This window comes from Dama dama, chromosome 32 (genome assembly GCF_033118175.1).
Source record: "Dama dama isolate Ldn47 chromosome 32, ASM3311817v1, whole genome shotgun sequence".
NCBI lineage: Eukaryota > Metazoa > Chordata > Mammalia > Artiodactyla > Cervidae > Dama > Dama dama.
The window spans coordinates 32641076-32662078 of NC_083712.1; the positions used below are offsets into that span (position 1 = coordinate 32641076).

Below are 21003 nucleotides of genomic sequence, written 5' to 3' on the forward strand. Positions count from 1 at the left end.
ATAGCCTGCCAGGCTCCTCTGTCCATGGAATTCTCCAGGGAAGAATACTGGAGTGGGTTGCCATTTCCTCCTCCAATAACTAAGCAGAGATGTATCCAAACAGCAGTTTTATTAAAAGACAGCTATGCCTGTATGTTCTTGTGAACATCTCGCCCTTCCTCACTTTCTTCCCCCAGCAAATGATATCAATACATCTATGCCCCAGGAAGGTCAGTAGCAAGTGGAAGTTTTACTGAAGCACAAAGTAGTTATTTTTTCCTTAAATACTTTTTAAACAGAGCAAGAAATTTCTTCTGCTTTCTTTCTACTCCTGCCAGTATTCTCAGTAAAGCACACATTGTCATCATTTCTCATCTACCATCTCTGTGATCCACACCTGTAATTTCTCACGCCTTCTCTCTCCCTTACTTAGTGCTTATATACGTATTGTATGTCGCCTAACTAGTTTTGTAGAACTCATGTCAAAATTACATTATGGCTGGGGACTTCTCTGGTGTCCAGTGTGGTTAAGGCCTTGCCTTTCAATGCAGGGGGTGTGGTGGGTTCCGCCTTTGGCCAAGGAGCCAAGACACGGAACAGAAGCAGTATTGTAACAAGTTCAATAAACACTTGAGAATTGGTCCGCATCAAAGAAATATTTTTTTTTAATTTTACCTTATGACCATGCTTTTCTTTTTATTAGAAATTTTAAAAATTAAGTGTTCATTACACACCATCAGTGCCCAGAGACGCTGACCAGAATTGTCATGTTGCCAAAATGACCTCTTGTGATATTTATTCAGCCACCCCTAAAGTAGTGTTTTGTTTCTTCTTTGTTTTTGAAGGTGGTGACCTGTCTTTCCTAACTTGCAAAGTGAAACTTTATGGCTTGTGGGGAAGATGTTTGGCTAGGAGAAAAAAAAACCACTGTTTTAACAGTGGGTCAGAGCATGAGCTCTGTAGCCGAACTGCGTGTATTCAGACCATGGCCCCGTTCCTCCCCGCTGCGTGGCCCTGTGCCTGTCACTTCATCTCTCTAAACCCTTAGTTAGATCCTGCTTTTGTGACGTGGAGTAATAATTGCAGTACCTCATAAGGATGTTTTGGCAAATAAATAGGTTCAAGTCTGGAAAATATTTTGCACCAAGTATGTACTGTATAAATACCCTTATTCTGACCATCTGCTATGTGGCTGGTCCCGTGGACAGCCACACACCCACTCTTCTGGACAGTTCTGAGATCCCTTTATAATTAAATGAGCTACCACAGATGGAGAAGTCTGTTTAGGCAGCAAAAGAGGCAGAAGAAAGATTTTACCTGACAATACAGTTCTGGATGACTATAGAGGAGGGAGGGGGTGTGCTGTGTAAAAGGAAGGGTATATCCATTCAGGGAATATTTATCGGGTTCCTACTTTGCTCCAGACACTGTGAAAATGGCACGTTAGTAAATACAGCTATTTATAGTATAATCGCTAGTAGGGAATATCTAGTGAATTCTTGAGAGTATTCTGTCTTCATGAAGCTTACCTGGGTCTCTAGCAGAGGAGAGCTGGGTGAGGTTTTATGTTGTATGTGTGTCTATTAGTTGTTCAGTTGTGTCCAACTCTTTGCGACCCCATGGGCTGTAGCCCCCCAGGCTCCTCTGTCCTTGGGATTCTCCAGGCAAGAAGTCTGGAGTGGCTCACCATTTCCTCCTCCAGGGGATCTTCGTGACCCAGTGATTGAATCTGGGTCTCCTGCAGATTCCCCACCATCTGAGCCACCAGGGAAGCCCTTTATGTTGTTTATATGATAGAAAACCAACGCTTGGGATTTCCCTTGTGGTCCAATGGCTGATTCCATGCTCCCAATGCAAGGGGCCCAGGTTCAATCCCAGGGAACTAAGATACCTCATGCTTCAACCAAGTTCCAGAAAGCTGCAAATAAGACCCAGCGCAGCCAAATATATTTAAAAAAAAAAAAAAAACAAAAACGAACAAACATAAAACCACCAGTGCTTTCTGGAAATAGAGCTCCCGTTAAACATCTAGATTTGATTGCAGTTAATTCCTTGTTGACCGGCTCTCAGAGAGAAACCCTAAAAGTTCAGTTGCGATGTCTGAGTGGGAAATTGCTAGGGAAGTTCTGGGTGATCCTCCACCCTGCAGTTCCAGGTCTCAGGAAGGAAGAAGTATGAAAATGTCCCATTCTGATGAGCAAGAGGCCGTAACAGTGATGACTTTAATCAAGTCACCAGAGAAACAGTTTTCCTGCAGCTTGTTCTCTGGGTTTCCTTCCTCACTCAGGTCAAAGGTCAGTTTAGTTCAGTTGCTCAGTTGTGTCTGACTCCTTGCCACCCCATGGACGGCAGCATGCCAGGCTTCCCTGTCCATCACCAACTCCCGGAGCTTGCTCAAATTCATGTCCATTGAGTCAGTGATGCCATCCAACCATCTCATCCTCTGTCCTAGACTGGAAGGTATTTTCACATGGAACATCTGCCCAGTAAGGAAAGAATGGGACCCTGGGAGCAGTGACTGCTCTTGGCCCGGCCCAAAAACCATTAACTGGAGGGGAGGTGCCCCAGTTGAATAAAGACCAGCTTGCTTTTGGAATTTCCTTGGCATACCTTTTTTGGTCTGGGTTAGCCTGCAGGTTTAAAGGGTTGCTCTAGGAATATGTGTTAGGAGAGAAGAATGTGAGTGGAAAGACCGTGGAAGTCATTAGGAAACCAGTTTAAAAGTCAAGAAGAGTCCAGCTGGGAACCTCATTCAAGTGGTAGAAATAAGGGTGGAAAGGGAAAGATAGTTATGAGAAAGGCATGGAGGAAGTGTCACCGTGTGAATAGGGAGAGGAGTGGAGGGTCTGGAGATGACTGATTCACACTCTGGTTCTGTCACTTGCTGTGAGCCAGTGGACGAGGAATGGAACCCGTGAGTACCTCTGCCTCCCCCAGGGGCATGAGCATGGTGGGTGTCATGCAAGATACGCTCCATAAACATTAGCTACTTTCTTGCTACTCTTATTATTGTTCGTCTCTGTCATCATCTTTAGTGTGTTAAAACTCTAGTCATTGGATATGAGAAATGAAAGAGGCTTGTACCTGAACGGATGGGATAATGGAGTGTGGGGAGGTGTAAGGAGGCATTGGTTTATGAGCGATAATGAGTGCATTTTTGGATGAGTTGACTTGAATGTATTTAGGATGTCTGCACTGAAGAGGAAATCGTAGCTGTAGATTTATGTTGTTCAGTCACTGAGTTGTGTCCAACTTAGCGACCCCATGGACTGCAGTCTGCCAGGCTCCTCTGTCCTCCGCTGTCTCTTGGAGTTTGCTCAAATTCGCATCCATTGAATTGGTGATATCTAACCATCTCATCCTCTTTTGCCCCTTCTCCTTTTGCCCTCAGTCTTTCGCAGCATCAGGGTCTTTTCCAGTGAGTTGGCTCTTCACATCAAATGGCTAAAGTATTGATGCTTCAGCATCAGTCCTTCCTATGAACATTCCAGGTTGATTTCTTTAAGGATTCCTTGGTTTGATCTTCTTGCAGTCAAGGGACTCTCAAGAGTCTCCTCCAACACCACAGTGTGAAAGTATCAATTCTCGGGCACTCCGCCTTCTTTATAGTCCAGCTCTCACATCTGTACACAGCTACTGGGTAAAACCATAGCTTTGACTGTACAGACCTTTTGTCAGCAAAGTAATGTCTTTGCTTTTTAATACACTATCTAGGTTTGTCATAGTTTTCCTTCCAAGGAGCAAATGTCTTTTAATTTTATGGCTGCAGTCACCTTCTGCAGTGATTTTTAGAGCCTAAAAAAGTAAAATCTATCACTGCTTCCACTTTTTTTCCACTTTTTGTAACTTTTTCCACTGAAGACTTAGGAATTATCCTAAATTGAATTAGTAATTGAAGCAAAGGAAATGGCCAAGAACTGGATTAAAGAGCAGGCAAGAGGGACTTCGCTGGTGGTCCCTTGGTTAAGAATCCGCTTTCCAGTGCAGGGGATATGGTTTGATCCCTGGACTGGGAACTTAGATTCCTGCATGCCTCAGAGCAACTCGGCCTGAGTGCCACAACTGAGACCCAGTGCAGCAAAATAAATACTAATTTCAAAAAAAGAGCAGGTAGAGGGGGTGCTGAGCACTGATTGATTTTTCCTGGGGTCTCCAGCACTGAACACAGCCGGCTCCCTGTGCAGAACGCACAAACTACAGTCATGATCGGTATCACATCCTTTTGAACTTTTCAACGAATCTTTTGCTTGTCCCTCTACACTTACCTTCTTGGGGAGCTGATGAAGTATGTGACCTTTTGTGGGAACCAAAAAACATGGCCATGGTTTGGGCCATGACAACAAATTCCCACCAGAAGGGCAGCTGAAAACAACTGAGATATATTCTCACCGATTAGGAGGAGGGAAGTCTGAAGTCAAGGCATTCACAGTGTAGGCTTCTGGAAACTCGGACCGTCCCGTGCATCTCATAGCTTCTAGTGGTTCCTTGGCTTGTGGCTGCATCATCCAACCTCTGTCCTCATCTTCACATCACCTGCTTCTCTATGTCCTCTGCTCTTCTTATAAGGACATCAGTCTTTGGATTTAAGCCCACCACCAAATCTAGGATGATTTCATCTCAAGATCCTTAAATAATTAAATCTCCAAAATTCGTGTTATCCAAAAGGTTACATTCTGAGGTTGCAAGCAGACATGAATTTTAGTGGGGACACTCCTCAACCCCTTAGAGCCTGAGTGCCCTGCGCTCGGCCACCGAAACTGGGAGTGGACTATATTCTTAGCCCTAACAGAAGAGCATGTCCTAATGGGATAGTCCTCAAAAGAGTTGGCCTCGTAAGGCTGGTTTTTGAAGGGTTTGCTTAACAAACTTGGATCAACTGCTTGCGGAGGTATGTGAGTAGGAGTTGCTTGCTTAACAGAGTCCTGGATTTATTTTTCTTGTTTGGAATTTTTCATCATACTTGGGCCTTCTATGACATGGCTGCTGTTTTTTCTGGCTGAATTCTTCATCTATCAGGCAGGCTCTCATGAAGTTTGTTCTAGTATATTGAGTATGCTGAATGCTAGAGGTGAAGACCACTTGTGCTCCAGGGAGCCGGAACCATGAGATGTGGGTGAAAATAACTGAAAGTATTAATTGCTCAGTCATGTCTGATTCTTTGTGACCCCATAGCCTGTAGCCCACCAGGCTCCTCTGTCCATGGAATTCTCCAGGCCACAATACTGGACTGGGTAGCCATTCTCTTCTCCAGGGGATCTTGCCTACCCAGAAATTGGACCCGAGTCTCCCACGTTGCAGGCAGATTCTTTACTGTCTGAGCCACCAGGAAAGCCCAAGACATGGGACCTGTGTTCTAATCCCAGTTCAGACACTGAAATTTTTCTCATCATTACAATAAGACATCCATTCCTGTCCCTTTCTCCAGAGATTTTTTTTAAAAAATATTTATTTGAATGTGCCAGGTCATAGTTGCAGCATGTGGGATCAAGTTCCCTGACCAAGGATGGAACCCAGGCCTCCTGCATTGGGAGCAGAGAGTCTCAGCCACTGGAGTAGTCTTCTCCACTTCTCTGAAGTCTGTCTTGAGAGTTTTTAATATGGATTCAGAATAATGATGTGCAACTATTATATACACAGTCTCTCAGCTGTGTATAAAAAGCATGAAATAGGTGTTATTAATACAGGGTTGAAGTATAATCTTAAAAGGTAGCATTTGGAGACTTCCCTGGCAGTCCAGTGGTTAAGACTCTATGCTTCTACTGCAGGGGACATGGGTTCAATTCCTGGTCGGGGAACTAAGATCCCACAAGCTGTGCGGTATAGCCAAAAAATAAAATAAAAAGTAGGATTTGCATGCTCTCACCTTCATCCTCTGTCCGTGCCTATTTCTCTCCCACACAGAGTTGAATTAATCTACAATTTGATAATTTCCTCCTAAAGGGCAATTTCTCTTTTTTTTTTTCTCAATTCATTTTATCAAATACACAGCAAATAGTTGACTTCTTAATACCTTCTGATGTACTGGTCTAGGCACCAGGGTAAGCAGAGGGTGTCTCAGACACTGGTAGGTGCAGAATGTAGCAAAACACAGAGAGAAGGGACTTTACTGATGGTCCGGTGACTAGACTCTGCTCCCAATGCAGGGTACCCAGGTTCACGCCTCGGTCATGATCTAGATCTGACATGGCTCAACTTAAGTTCCCCATGCTACAACTAATAAGACGCTCCACAAGAACACAGAGAGGATTCTAATGGCCCTACAGATGGTCGTTGTCACCTCCCTTCTACCCTCTAGGAAGTGACATCTAAGGGGAATCCTTTAAAGAATGAATAAGAGTTACACCAGGTGAACGGATGGTGCACGCCTGACAGAAGGGATGTGTATGTACTAGACCTAGAAGTGGGAAGGGAACCCATGTGTGGTCAAGCCAGGTGAATAACTCACTGATCCTAGACCAGGAGGGAAAACCCGGTGAGGGTAAGGGCTGGAGGGGCTAGGGGATTCACAAACTATCCAGACATCAAAGGGAAATCATACAAAGGTTTTAAGCTGGAGAGGGACAGTACTGAATCATATATTTTAAAGGAATCCTTTTCAGTAATCCAGTGATGGTAGTTAGGGTTAAAGTGATGTGATGAGATAGATTCAATAGGACCTTGGTGAAAGATTGGATGAGGGTAGGGTGACTTCCAAGTCATCCTGGCTTGGACATCTAAGCAGCATGTTTTACTGAAGTCTGGGACCAAGGAAGACAGGCCATTGGAGGGAGTATGTTTCCTTTTGTAAATATTGAGCATGATACTGCTATGGAATATTTCCAAATAGAAATATCCAAGAAACAAAGTAAACGCTGACTTAAAGTTCTTGGGCCTTGTGTTCTCAGCTGTACTAAGGTTATGTCCTTTAAAGCTTCTCCTTGTTCCTCTTGATCTCCATTGTTTCTAAGAGTCCTTCATCTTCACCTGAGTTTCAGCGTGACCTTAGACTGGAAACTTCCCCTGTCTGCCTCCTTGTTTTCTCATCCAGAAGAAAAGGCAGACTGGGTGATCTTCAGGAGCTCTTTGGGTTTAAACCTTCATCAGAGACTTTGCAGTTATTTCATTTCAAAGAGATTGGAGGGTCAAATTGGGGAATCTGTTCCTTGTTTATTAGAATTCAGTTTGAACTGTTCTGGTTGCATCTTCCTATGCTAAGAAAAGGGAGACCCAACAACTGCATGTATCCTCAGTGGTGCAGAAGGAGAAAGGATGTGACCAGATCTGGGGCAATGGGAAAGAGTTGAGCCAGCCTTTCAGGAGGGTCGACTTAGGCCCAGACAAAAGCCCTGGCCTCCTGATCTCTCTCTGCTCCCTGGGCCCTGGGCTCACTCAGCCTCGCTGACTCCCAGGTCATCCCCACGGGCTCAGGCCAGCAGAGGTTCTCTTGTTTTAGCCTTGCTTTCCTACTAAATTGGCACAGGATGGGCCGAGACTAAGGAAGGTGAAGCCCGCCTGAGCTCTGCTCCTTCCAGGGCGTGGTCAGGTGAAGGGCTTGCTCTATGGAAAACCCAGCTCTTTACCTATTACAATTTTCTCAAACCACGTTAGCAGCAACAACAGCAAAAAAAAGCATACAGATGCAAAAAAGCTCATTCAGCTTACTACCTTCTTGCATCAAAGGAGAGCGTGTGCGTTTTCAGGGAGTTTCAGCCTCTCAGTGAAGTGGCGGTGTTCTTGTGGACTCCTCCTTTCCAGGTGTTATCCTGCCCCGGGCCAGCCGCCTCCCCTGTGCCTCTATGGCTCTGTCACCCATGGGTAGCTCTGATCCTAGTGACTCAGTGGTTAAGAATCCGCCTGCAAACTCAGGAGACATGGGTTTGACCCCTGGGTCAAGAAGATCCCCTGCAGGAGGAAATGGTAACCCACTCCAGTATTCTTGCCTGTGAAATCCCATGGACAGAGGAGCCTAGAGGGCTACAGTCCATCAGTCCATGGGGTCACAAAGAGATGGACACGACTGAGCGACTAAACAACAGCTGAGCCAAGCAAGGGATGCCAGGCTGGGTCTACTTTGACCCTCCAGTTTCTCTTCACAGAGCAAGTCCAGGATGATCACTTTCATTTGCATCTTCTCTCCTGGAGTGTCTCATTCATTTATTCCACAGGTACTATGTCACAGCACTTTGAAAGCAAAATACCCCAGACTTTACTCAGGTAGCTACTGACGTTAGCGGTTCTCAGAGTGAAGTGTGTACCAGGATCGCCTGGAGGGCAGCATTCCCGATTCAGTGGGTCTGGGGTGGAGCGGAGAACTTGCCTTTCTCCCGTGCTGCTAGCCGCTGGTCTGGGGAGCACCTTTTGAGAAGCACTGGCCCCCAACACAGCGCTCTGGGGGGGCTGCCGTGCCACTGGGCAGCTCCGCCTTAGAACACGGGGAAGGCCGTGAATAAGTCTTACCTGGGTTGTTTACCTTTCTTGCTGTTACTTTACCTGCTGTATGGCTTGGGTCAGATTTCTCAGCCCCTCACTCATGAGACCATTAAGTGTTAGTCGCTCTGTTGTGTCCAACTCTTTGCAACCTCATGGACTGTAGCCTGCCAGGCTCCTCTGTCCATGGGGTTTTCTAGGCATGGAAGTGGGTTGCCATTCCCTTCTCCAGGGGATCTTCTCAACCCAGGGGTTGAACCCAGGTCTCCCATGTTGGAGGCAGATTCTTGACCATCTGAGCCACAGGGGAAGTCATTAAACCTCACTCAGGATCCCCTTTGGCCTCAGCGCTCCCTGGTACCTTGGCCACTGAAGTCGGGCTGGGAGGCCTGCTTTTCGCCCTCTCCGCAAGGGGTTTCCAGGAACTGTAGGAGTGAATTCAGACTTCAGAGATTTGGAAGAGGAGCTTGCTTTAAAAACTGGGCCCCTGGATGAGCGGTTTTCAAACAGTTACCTCCGGAACCCTGGTGTTCTCCGGGAACTGTCACAGGAGTGGAGTTCCTCCAGCCAGGACCACCAGAGAGTCAACCCAGACTGCTTGATTTCTATTAAAAAAGAATTTCTGGGAAACATGTTTGAAAAAAGGTTCCATTGCTTTTATTTTTAACTTTGAAAACTCCAGCTCCAAAACACTTGCTCTGATTTGAGCCTCCCTTGGCTCAATATTTTGGGTGCATGTGACAGACACTGCCAGGGTTGAGAAATTTTAGATCTAGTTCCTCTGGCTATTCTTCCCTCAGTTCCTTTAACAAAGAAAACAGTGGTATCTCTTTAAAGAAGTTTTGGGATTTTCTGTCAGGTGCTGTTCAGTGTAGCAAGCATGACTGCATGCTGAATGCCAGGCTCAGAGCCGGGCCCGGGGTGCAGAGTAAGACCTGGCTCCTGCCTGGAGGATGTGTTGGTAGTCACCCGTTCGCTGCCCTCCTGTCTCTGCAGTCACCACACAGAGCATCTCCGCTGATACCCTGAGTTCATCCTCCTCCTGACCAACCTTCCACGTGCCTCTTAACATTTACCGTAACTCCGGATTCCATTCTAAGAGGAGAAGGGAGAGCTGACAAGCTGGAGCAAAGGATTTACCCAGTGTACGTCCCCCCTGATCTCTTATCTTAGGCTTTGCTTCACTGGGGCTTCCCTAGTGGCTCAGATGGTAAAGAATCTGCCTGCAATGCTGGAGACCCCCTATTCGATCCCTGGGTTGGGAAGATTCCCCTGGAGAAGGGAATGGCCACCTGCTGCAATATTCTTGCCTGGGAAATCCCATGGACAGAGGAGCCTGGTGAGCTACAGTCCATGGGGTCACAAAAGAGTTGGACACGACTGATAGACTAATACTTGGACTTTTTCACTACCTGACTATAGTATTACTTTGCATTTGGAATTTAGGACAGCAGTCCCCAATGTTTTTGGTGCCAGGGACTGGTTTTGTAGAAGATAATTTTCCCACAGACTGGTGTGGAAGGGGTGGTTTTGGGATGTTTCAAGCACATTAAATTATCTTGCACTTTTCTATTATTATTGCATTAGATCCTGGAACTTGGGGACCTCTGGCTTAGAGGACTTGGAAGCAAGCCCCCCCATTCTGCTGGGCTAGGCTTTAGTATTTATTTATTGGTTGCACTGGGTCCTCCATGCTTTGTGGGCTTTTCTTTAGTTCCAGCAAGCAGGGGTTACTCTTGGTGCAGAGCATGAGCTGTAGGGTGTTCTGGCTTCTGTAGTTTCTCCCGGGCTCTAGAGAACAGGCTCAGTAGTTGTGGCGCATGGACTTAGTTGCTCAACAGCATGTTCGATCTTCCCGGACCAGGGATCGAACTCTGCATCGTCTCGGCAATGTCTCCTGCATTGGCAGGCAGATTCTTTACCACTGAGCCACCAGGGAATCTGTGGGCTAGGTCTTGTGCAAATGTCCATCAGTGACTGGTCTGGTGTGAAGTAAAGCTTTAGGACAAGATGTGGAAAGACCTGGAAATCACAGATTCCATCAGGCTGAGATCGAAACCCAGACCCTAGGTCTTTAGAATCAGATACCTTAAAAGACATACTTTCTAGAAACTCTCTGAAGGGAGCCCCAGAGCACCCTGCAAGGCTCCCTCACCTTCAGGCAGCAGGCTGAGCAGAAACCCTGGGTGGTGGTTATCGTTCTCTGCTGTCACCGTGGGGCCGGACGAGCATGGGCCGAAAGATGACTTTGCTGGGTCTTGAGACTCTCTTGACTTTTTTAAAAACAGACTCAGAATGTCTTAAAATAACCTGGTAGCTGAAATAACAGCAGCAGCCACAGTCGCAGCCTGCCATTCCTGAGAATGGTTGTTTGTTTAAAATCTGAGGCATTGGTTCTGGCAGCGGTTGGTTTCCACGAGCCCAGGCTCTCCCAAGAGTTGTTGCTCTAATGGAAATCATATGGTCTCATCACCACAGGGATCACGGGGCTCTGCTAACCCCTCGGTAAGGAATTTCCTTCCAGAAACTATACACACACCTCCACACCCTAGAACTGTAGAAGCAGGTGGTGGAGACCTATCACTTTAAAGAGGATTATGATGTTAATATTTTCCCATCCAAATAATTAACTGTTCGTCCCCTCTTTTGGCCTAGGTTTCCCAGCCTAGCTAGACCAGCAGACTGTGTTCCCATCACCATGAGGAGGTCGCTTTGACAGCCTTGTTGACAGAGAGGGGGTTGGGGTGCCCGTGTGGCCAGAGTCTCATCAGCCCACCTTGTCGAGATCCCCTGCCTGGCCCCTAAAGGGTCATCATCAACAGCCCTTGACTCCCCCTCATCCTTTCAGAAGCTCTTCCTGGGACTGCCCTGGTGGTCCAGTGGTTAAAAGACTCCACCTTCCGATGCAGAGGGTGCAGGTTCGATCCCTGGTCCAGGAGCTAAGATTCCCATGTGCCTCACAGCCAGAAAACCAAAACATAGAACAGGAGCGGTATTGGAACAGTCAATAAGGACTTTAAAAGTGGTCCACATCAAAAATAATTTTAAAAAAGAGAGAGAAACTGTTATCACAATGACAACTGAGTTGATTTTTTTAAAAAAACAAAAACACTTCCACGCCGGCTGGAGACAGAAGCCCCGCACACGCCCGTCGCCTGATGAGACGCTCCTGTGGGCTTAGCTGCCTTCTGCTCGTTCTGTAGGGCGGTCTCACACTCAGCATGACACTCTTCTGTTTCTAACCGCCTCCCCACACTGCAAATCCTGCCCAGAGTCAGAATTTGCGGAGATAGGGGAGACCTGGAATGAAGACTTGGGGTGGCTTAGATGGCAAGAAGGAAGCAAGTGACTCTCTGGACCTGGGGTCACATGCACTGTCGACCTCTGGAAAGTCCTGAATGGCAGAGTCACTAATGGCTTTAGGGGTCACCTTTCCTGACTCCCTTGGCAGTCCCAGGGAGCATCCTTGGCCTACATGCTATCAGACTTTGACAGGTGGTAAAAGCACGTACTGAGATGATGCTTCACGGGTTCCAGATGTGTAACTGTTGACTGTGGGTATTTCTGCCTTGAGACACACCCCACCCCACCCACGTGTGTGTGTGTGTGTGTGTGTGGTGGCTTGTGTGTGTGTGTGTGTGGCTTCAGCAGGTGTGTGTGTGTGTGTGGTGGCTTCAGCAGGTGTGTGTGTGTGTGTGTGTGTGTGTGTGTGTGTGGTGGCTTCAGCAGGCCGCTTCCCGATGCATTCTGAGACCCTGGCACTTGCCCTTCAATCTGGCAAAACTGCAGCCTGACCCGTGTGGACTCGGAGCCGAACAAGGAACATTGAGACCAGCTGGTCGGCATCACAACTCACGTGTTTTCCCTGGAAAATGAAATCAGTGTCAACAGCAGTAGTGAATGCCCTTATTTGGATCTTGGTGCAGCGCCCCTTGAATCTGAACACCCCAGACTTTGCGTTTGCATCCTCCAAACTTAGAACACCTTAAATGCCCTGTGATCACAGTGTCTGGCCTTGTGCTTCTGAACAGAAAACGCTGGATGGTCACGGTATTTGCCAGTAATCATTGTGCCGATGAACAGAGGAGTCCTCTAGTCCTTCTGGTCTGTCAGGGGTCCTCCTGGTCCTGCCGGGCGGCCGCTATTCTCCCAACAGCTCTGCCGTGGGTCTTCACGGGAGATCGCTACTGGATCTCTCTCTTCCTCGGAGGACCCTGTTTGCTTCAGGAAGTCCCCACTGTTCAGGAGGTTCCCCGTATTCCAGTTGGAAAGACATCAGCGTGTCCACTGCGGAGCCTAAGATCTGAGCAGGCCAGGCAGGAAGCAGATGCTTACTGCTTTTCTAAAATCTTTTATTTTACTTACTGATTTTTATAAATACTATATAATTATATATAAGTTTATTATATGGTATAAATTTATACTTTTAAAATAAGTATGAAATAGGTTTAATTACTTACGAATTTTAAATTTATTTTTAATTGGAGAAGAATGGCTTGACAGTGTTGGTTTCTGCCGTCCAACAACATGAATCACGCCCCCCTTGAGCCTCCCTCCCACCACCCCCAGTCCATCCCAGCCCTCGAGCTTTTTTTTTTCCAATTCTGTCTGTACCATTCAGTGGTCGGCGTTCAGGAGACCGGCAGCAACAGGTGATCCAGTGGCTGGGAGCGATGCGACCCGTGCCACAGACGGGGGCTCGGGCGCGCGCGGGTGTGTCTGTGACTCGGAGCCGGCGGCAGGGTGACCACTAACTGTCCCCTCTTCTTGTCTTGCAGATGAGCTCACAGTGCCTGCACTTTACCCCAGTAGCCCTGAAGTGTGGGCCCCGTACCCTCTGTACCCAGCGGACTTAGCGCCTGCGCTGCCTCCTCCTGCTTTCACCTACCCCGCTTCACTGCATGCCCAGGTAATTGATGCCCATCGGCCACGACTCCACTCACCCCAGCACCGGTCCCTTCCAACCTGGTTCCCCAGAGCACACCGTACGACTAACACCTCTCCGGCTAACAGATCCACCTCCGAGAGATTAATGTCCCCCTCTCGATCCAGCCGCCACTCCTCTGGGACTTCTGAGGACCGTCTGACAGCCGTGACATCACCCACTGCCTGACGTTCCCCCCACCCCCGGACGACACCACTCTCTTCCTTAATGATCTCACCTCATGTCACACACACGGGACACGGGGCCCGGGTTAGACCTCCCCCAGCCAGCTCGAGGGTGCCCCTGGAACCCAGACGTGTGTGCCTTGTTGTGCAGGGGTTCCGCGGAAGGAGGCGTGCGCGTGGCCCACGAGTCGTGTGTCTGCGTGTGTTCCTCTGTACGGAGAGTTCTTCTCGTGTGTTCTGGGAGCTTGAGTGATGAGGGGGCATGTCAGGAGTTGCCAGGAGGAAGGCTGTGTGCTATCCTACATGTGTCAAAGACCAGATTCACACTTCCATTTATTTTTAAGAGACCCTGTGGGAAAGGAGGTACGATATAGTGTCTTAAATGTAATTATAAGACAGGGTCGAGGTGTGTCTTCTGACTGGCTTTCTTTCTCGGTTAAGAATAGCCTGAGTTTTATAAACAGACTGTAGTGTTTCTTCACAAAGATTACTGTCTGTCTACTTACCAACCCTTTCTCTTCCCTTGGGGTAAAAAAATTGTTTCTCTTAGCTTTTCTTGCAAGCAGTAGTAATCCGTGTTAGGATCCAGAGTGATGATCAATAGCAGATAAGAGAGAAAAAATATAGCTGTCATTTGTCTTATTCCATGTGTAACTCCTTTAGAAGCAGAAAAGCCTGTTTTTAAAATATCATCAGCCTGAACAGGTTTGGGGATGTGGGGGGTTGTTTTGCTTAGTGGTTATTGACCAGGCTGGGTGAAATCAACAGCTTGCTAGAAAACCCTTCTGACTTAACACTCTTTGACGTGGTAACAGAACTTAACTGTGTTGTACACGACACCTACCAGCCGCCCCAGTGAGGGTTCTCACAGGGAGGCCATGGGCTCAGAGTGTTGTTAGATGGACATTCTTCCGTTCTCTCCCGGCTCAGTTGTCAATGCTTTGATCGTGCATGGACAGCCCGGCCTCTCAGGTACCGTGCAGGAAACCTACAAAGAAGAGGCTGTGGTGCCTGGACCTCCTGAGTGGGGAGAGGCGGGTGGAAAGAGCCCAAGTAGGGAAGAAACACGTAGGTGGTGGTGGTGACCGCTTTTGGCACAGAAAACAGAATTACAGGGTTATTCCAAGACTGATCCCAATCTCTGGATTGTCCGTGCTGTTCACTTTTCCTTCCCTTGCTGCCCTTTTCACCTTTGTCCACATCAGTGCTTGGTCACTCTTGCAACGGCAGGTAGCCAGAGCTGGAGAAGGGAAAGGGAAGCAGCAGACACCTTCTGCTGGGTTATCAGAATGTTCCTGGGGGCCTCGGGCATAATTTCATAGAGGCCGTGGAGCAACTCAAAAAGTCCTCTCTGTTGGTGGCCCACCCCCGCCATCTGGGGTATGTGATCCCCCTTCTTCCTCTTTCTGGACTGCCTAGATACAGATCCACTGACTGTCAAGGCCATGTTAATAATACCATGAAATGGTACCAAGTTTGCATAGTCTTCTAAGTACCCATGGCTTTGGTTAATCAGCCACAAAGCCTTTTCACCACTGCCCGGGAAAAGCAAGAACTGACACTGGCCGAACAGGACCAGGAATGAGAGATCCGAAAGCCCAGGCCATTGTGAGAAAGGATGAGGAGAGACGTGCCAAGATAAATGGACGCGCCTGTTCTGACTTACGGGGATGTGTACCGCCCATGGTGGCATGGTCCCCATGAGCTGTTCCTTGGTCTTGAGGCTTTCCCAGCCGGGCATCCACTTAGCATCGCTACATCAGCCCTAGAGCTGGTGGGACTCTCATCTGATACCAGTGTGAGATCCTTGCGCTCAACCCCGCTTCTTGTTGGGGTTCATTCCCAGTACAAGCTTGAGTTCTGTATCGCAAAGACTGATGAACAGATATGGTTATTTAAGTGTCTTTGTCCGATATGAGAATCGTAGAATGAACTGGGAGAGGCTTGACAGATCAGCTGGTCTGACCCATTTTACAAATGAGGACACAGACTGGAGAAGATGCAGAGAGTTGTCCAAAGTCTGCACGTGGCTCTGCCGTGGCCAGAGTCAGGCCGCCTGATTCCCAGCCCTGTCCATACGTCAGAGCTGGCCCACCAGAGACTAATTCTTTGATGGAATTGTGGAGAGGCCTTGCCCCAATGACTCCTTGGATCTTTTTCTTCTCTAAGTAGATGAGAAGCCTGTAAGAAGAGATTTGGAGGCAGAGACAAGGGACTCAGAACTTAACCTTCACCTAAAAGGCCTAAGAGAATTTTTACTAACTGGTGGTAGAGGAGAGGGGAAGGCCAGAAGGGAGCATCCCCTTAGTGGCTAATTCCATTTTTGTTCTGGAAATCTTATTATATGTCTTTGGAGATCAGCTTTGAGATGATTTTGCTTTTCTTAGTGATGTTGTGCTCTGTTTTGAGACATGGATTTTTTTTTTCTTCTAGTGTTTCTCTCCTGAGGCAAAGCCCAACACACCTGTCTTTTGTCCACTTCTCCAGCAAATTAGATTTGTCTCTGGGAATGTGTTTGTAACATATCAACCTACTGCAGACCAGCAGAGGGAGCTCCCATGTTGAATTTGCTTGTTAGCTGTTTGTTTGTTTTTTTTCCCTTCCCTCCCTTTTGCAAAAACTATTTCTTGGTAACGTTTGAGAGATTTCAATAAAAATTTTAATTAGAGCAAAAATGATCTCAAGTAGACTGCAGCGTTTTGTTTTTCACGGTGATGCGACTTTGGAGCTAAGATGCTATCTCTGACGGAGATTTGGGGAGAGCTGGGCCCAGGACGCTGAGTACACATTATATGGGAGAAGGAGCCAGCATCCCAGGGAGACTTGGTCCAGGGTTGAGGCCTCGATGCTGCTGCCTGGATCCTCTTGGGCTCCTGAGCCATCAGAGCTGCATATTAGAAGTTGCTCATTCTAGCAACCGTGGGTCACACCTGCCGGGAGCTGTCACTTCAACAAGGATGGATGTCTTTTCCAGTCTGTCTGATCCAGAAGGAAGTTCCAGGAGAGACAGAAATTATCCCTGCAGAAGGAGTTGATGCTTCGTATCTCTACTTCTGCCCAGCTTATATGGTGCCTCCATGTACATCGAAGATGCGTGTTGGACATCACATCCCACTTGTAAAGAATTTTTGGAGGAGGACTGTAAGCCACAGTACTGCCTTTTGTACTTCTAGAGATAAGAGAGCAGCTGATTTCTGAGAAGATCATTCGCATTTTAAGAAATGCTCATCCTGCTTGCTTTCCACCATCGTCAGTATTTGAAATGTATTAAGTGTGTGACGTGAGCCACTGTGGACGAGGGAGGAAGGTTTCATTCACGACTTTAGGAAAGGTGCACGTGGAAGATGATCCACACAGCTCCTCTTACCTCATATTCACACATCTCAGCTGTTTTTTTTTTTTTTTAAAGTCTGGGTTCATTTTTGCTTTTGGTCTGCTTGCTAATGGGGCTGAGAGGAAGCCAATAAAACACACTGTCCTCTTCGACAGTCTAGAAGCAATAGCATTTACCCTTGACCAGAGTCACACTGAATTGAGCCAGGAACTTGTGCAGGTAAGTGGGACCGGAAAAGCAGGTCCTGGCTACCAGCCTGTGTCTCCTCCATGGGCCCCGTCTGCCCCGAGTCTCTGCACGTCTTCTCCCGGGACTGCCCTGCAGCTTGTGACCGGAGCGCATCACCTGCCCGCGAACAGAAGGTCTTCAGATGAAACCACAGACTTCCCGGGGCAAGACGGGCCCCTGGGGAGGTCTCCTTGTGACATACTGGAAAAATTCTAAAGGTTAGACCTAAAATAAATGCCAGAATGGACCATGGGAAAAAGACATAGGCAAACAGGGAAGAGAAGGCATGGGGGCGAGATGGCCTAGGGTGATGTGTGGGTATCCTGACCACCAGGTCCTCGCCCCAGACACTGTGCAGTTTCTAGAACGGCATTTGTAAACTTTTTTGTTGTTGTTTTTTTAAAGCAGATCTCATTAAGCATCTCCTCTGTCACTGAGCCCCCATAGTGAATACTGAGATGAAGCTGCATGGTCTGGCGTTAATCAGATTTAAATGCGGTACATAGCTGGTCAGAGGGGGCGTGGTGAGGGAGGCAGGTATGACTGTGGACTCAGGTGAGCACACAGCCTGGCAGCAGGTCAGCAGGGCTTGCTTCCTACCCAGGTGCTCCTGGGGACTCGCACGGAGGGGACTGTGTTCTTTGAGCTTCTCCCTCCTATTCCCAGGGCAGCAGCCAGTGTTGAAATGCTGGCCCTGAGAGCAGACGACCCCCCGCCCCCCGCCAGAGGCGACTTCAGCCCCTCACCAGCTGCCAGCCTTCCAGAGGAAAGGGAGGTGTCAGGAGATTCGGGTGTGGTTTCTCTTCCCCCTGACAGCCTCATCCTTGAGGCCTGGCTTTCCCAAACACATCTTATCCTGTAGCCCTGGGGCTGGTCTCTGCCCCAGAGACCCCAGCCTTGAAGGACTGCCTTTGAGGTAGTTCAGCTCAAGGCTTTGAATTGTTCTTAGGCATAAATGAAACTATTAATCCTCTGACATTTGCTTTTCTCTTTAAACCTGCAACTCCGTGAAGGTCAGAGTAGGGGCGGGGGAACCACGCCCTGGCAGTCTGTCTCCTGACTGCACCAGCCTTGTCTCGTTCCCTGTTTCTGTTTGACTTTCTGGTCACCTAAGAGCCCCTGGCTCAGCTCCCATAGGAGACCGAAGGTGGGCAGGGCAGGGGTGGTGCTCACAGCCCAGCCTCTCATGAGCACCGGGCCCCCTTTCCTGTTCCAGTCCCCCCAGCCCCTCCCTAGGGGGCTCTTTCCCTGCCAACCCCATAAGGCCTGAGGTTTCTGGGGCTTCCTGGTCAGATGCGGGCTTTGCCGTTTACAGGTTCTGTGACCTTGACTCAAGTTCCTTAAAAGAATCCACCTGCAATGCAGGAGACCTGGGTTCGATCCCTGGGTCGGGAAGATCTCCTGGAGAAGGAAATGGTAACCCACTCCAGTATTCTTGCCTAAAAAACAATCCTATGAAGAGAGGAGTCTGGCAGGCTGTAGTCTTTGGGGTCACAGAGTTGGACACGACTAAGCAACACTCAAAGTGGGGCTAAAAATCCCTCATGTAAAACAGGGGTGCCTGGCACACAGTAAGGGCTTAGAAAATGTTAGCCTTTCAAGGTGCATTTGAATCAAGGAGAAGGGAGCCCAGCACTAGCTATCCCCGTGAACTGTGCTGGTTCAGACACTGAGGATGTCTAGCCTGGACGCCCGCGGGAACGCAGAGTCCTCGTGGCTGCAGCCCGCGGGAAGATCAGAGGCTGGGAAAGTGGCTGAGGAGCGGGTGAGCGAGATGAGGCCTGAATGACGGTCCCCACCGTCACGAGCGATGCCTGCCCGCCTCAAGCACTGTGGTCCCGGCAGCCGGTGCCGGCTCTGGGAGAACGTGGCCCCTGGAGGGAGCCCCCCAACCCCCAGGGGCAGGCCAGGCCCGGACACGCCTGTCCCCAACAGGAAACAGCTGGATTCCCAGAGACCAGTGGTAACATGTGTTCCTTTACTCAGGAGTCTTCAGCTGCTGGTCAGCCTGCCCGTCCTTCCCGGGGCCTTCTAGCTCATTCTCCCTCCAGTCTTTCTGCTATGACTCTGCCCAGCCTGGTATCCAGGTGATGGGGCTACATTGAGTGCCTTGGGTGGTGGGAGGAGATGATTCTCCTTCTAGTCCTGGTGGTTGAACACTGCCTCCCCCGCCCCCGGGAGCCAACTCCTGGCCTAGAAGATGCTCTGCCCCCTTTTACCTTCTCTGTCCCACCTGTCCTGTCTCTTGCCCTTCCCTCTGCTCTTCGGTCTTTGAAGACCCAAGGAGCCTCTTCATAAGGCAGTGATGTATGCCCCTGCCCTGTCCTCACCAGCCTCGGAGCAGTCCAGAGCCGGTGTTCCGTCTGGTGGTTGGGCCCGGTGGTCCCTTTGATCAAAGCCGCTGCTCCGACTGCAGAGGCCTGGGCTCCCCACGCCCCATCCGGGGCAGATTTCCTGGTGGGGGGGCAGGTGGCAGGATTGCCTTCATTTGGAGGGCGCTGTGTTTTCCAGGTTCCAATTTCTTTTTCCAGCTGTAAGGCTACATCCCCCCAACGCTGTGTGTCTCCTCCAACCTGTGTCCCGGAGACCTCGTGAGCAGGGAGAGCCCCCATGAGCCTCAGCTGGGTGCCCCCCTCTGGGACCGCCCGTTCTCCGCTGAGCCGGCTGCCTGTCTCAGTGGGACAGTGCAGAGGGCATCAGTGCAGAAGATCCAACAGGCCCAATTTGAAAGACAGGTTCCGCCCATGCTCCTGACTTGGAGGCTTTAGGCAGGCTTTTGTTCTGTTGATTTTGCTACCTCACTGAGCCTCCGTTTCCTCATCTGTAAGTAGGAAGAATGAACCACTTATTTCACGGCGTTCTTTTGAGGCAAAGAGTAAAGTGCTTGGTATAGAGCAGTAGTTACTGTTAAAATAGCTCTTCCATTTCCTTTATTTATTTTTTTTTTTGGTCAAGAATAGATGCCTGGGACCTCCCTTTGTAGCTTAAGAAGCAGTTAGGATGCAGGGGCTCAGGACTGGTACCCCAGCAGCAGAAACCCGAGGGCCCAGGCTTCACACTTTGGTAAAGAAGCATCTGGAGTCGGGCAAGAAGGGCTGCGGCGTGAGCTGAGGGGAGGCCGGGGCAGCTCCGCTGGCCGCCCCCACAGGTGTTTGGCCTCCGGCGGGATGAGTCCCAGATACCATCTGAGAGGACATGGATTCAAACAGCTTCGGGAGCAGAACCAAGAAAGGCTACCAAGAAACTTTGGAATTAAAAGACACAGGCGGCCTAAAAAGCAAGTGAACTCCGTGAAGAAAACCCGTGGTGACAGGGGCGAAAAGGAAAACGAGCTCCAAATGGGATCATGTTTTATTCAAGGCCGGCACTGCCGGTGGGGAAGGCCAGAAGCCCGTGACAGGAGGGGAAAGTGGGACGCCCCAACTTCCAAGTCTCATCCACTCTGCCACCGAGCGCTTCTCGCTCCACCGACCCCAGCTCCCGGAGACCTCTAATGGCCCTTGATAGCAAACATAGTTAAAAATTAACAGACTGACAATTAAATATGGATGACCAGCCAGCGCTGCGGACTTAATCTGACACAGGGTGTTACACGCCTGGGTGCCTTCGACCCGAGTGGCGTCCTGAGTGAACTTCTGGGATGTCTGAGCACATTTCGCATGCCTGTTTGGAAGCGCGAGCTGAGCTGGTGCTGAGGAGAGATGGGGAGAGATCTGAAAAGGCCAGAAGAGAAGATGATCCCTGAAGGGTTATGTTTAATTAAGTCCGGCCGTGATTGGTCTTAGCGGGAGGGGTTCACTGGCCTAGGACCTTGCTCTTGGGATCTAGACCTTGTGGCTGCCTGGACTCAGACCCGACAACCTCCCACTGTTCAGACCCGGAGATGGTGCAAGGTCATGGGGCTGGGCCCTGGCCTCGGCCTTCTCTTCCCACCCCCCCACCAGCTG

At 49.1% G+C, this 21003-nt stretch overlaps 1 protein-coding gene across 4 annotated transcripts in view; it reads left to right on the plus strand.

The window, feature by feature from the left end:
• Nucleotides 1-21003, plus strand: part of RBPMS (RNA binding protein, mRNA processing factor) — a 197998-nt gene that overhangs the window by 157219 nt on the left and 19776 nt on the right. For 2 of the 4 annotated variants that reach the window (XM_061134503.1, XM_061134505.1), the window contains exon 6: nt 13164-13294. The exons of 1 other annotated variant lie outside the window; for it this stretch is intronic. In XM_061134503.1, the coding sequence (XP_060990486.1) occupies nt 13164-13294 (131 nt within the window). Of the gene's footprint in view, nt 1-13163; nt 13295-15927; nt 16173-21003 lie in introns of those variants that run through there. One more of the 4 variants, XM_061134504.1, reaches the window with a different exon arrangement.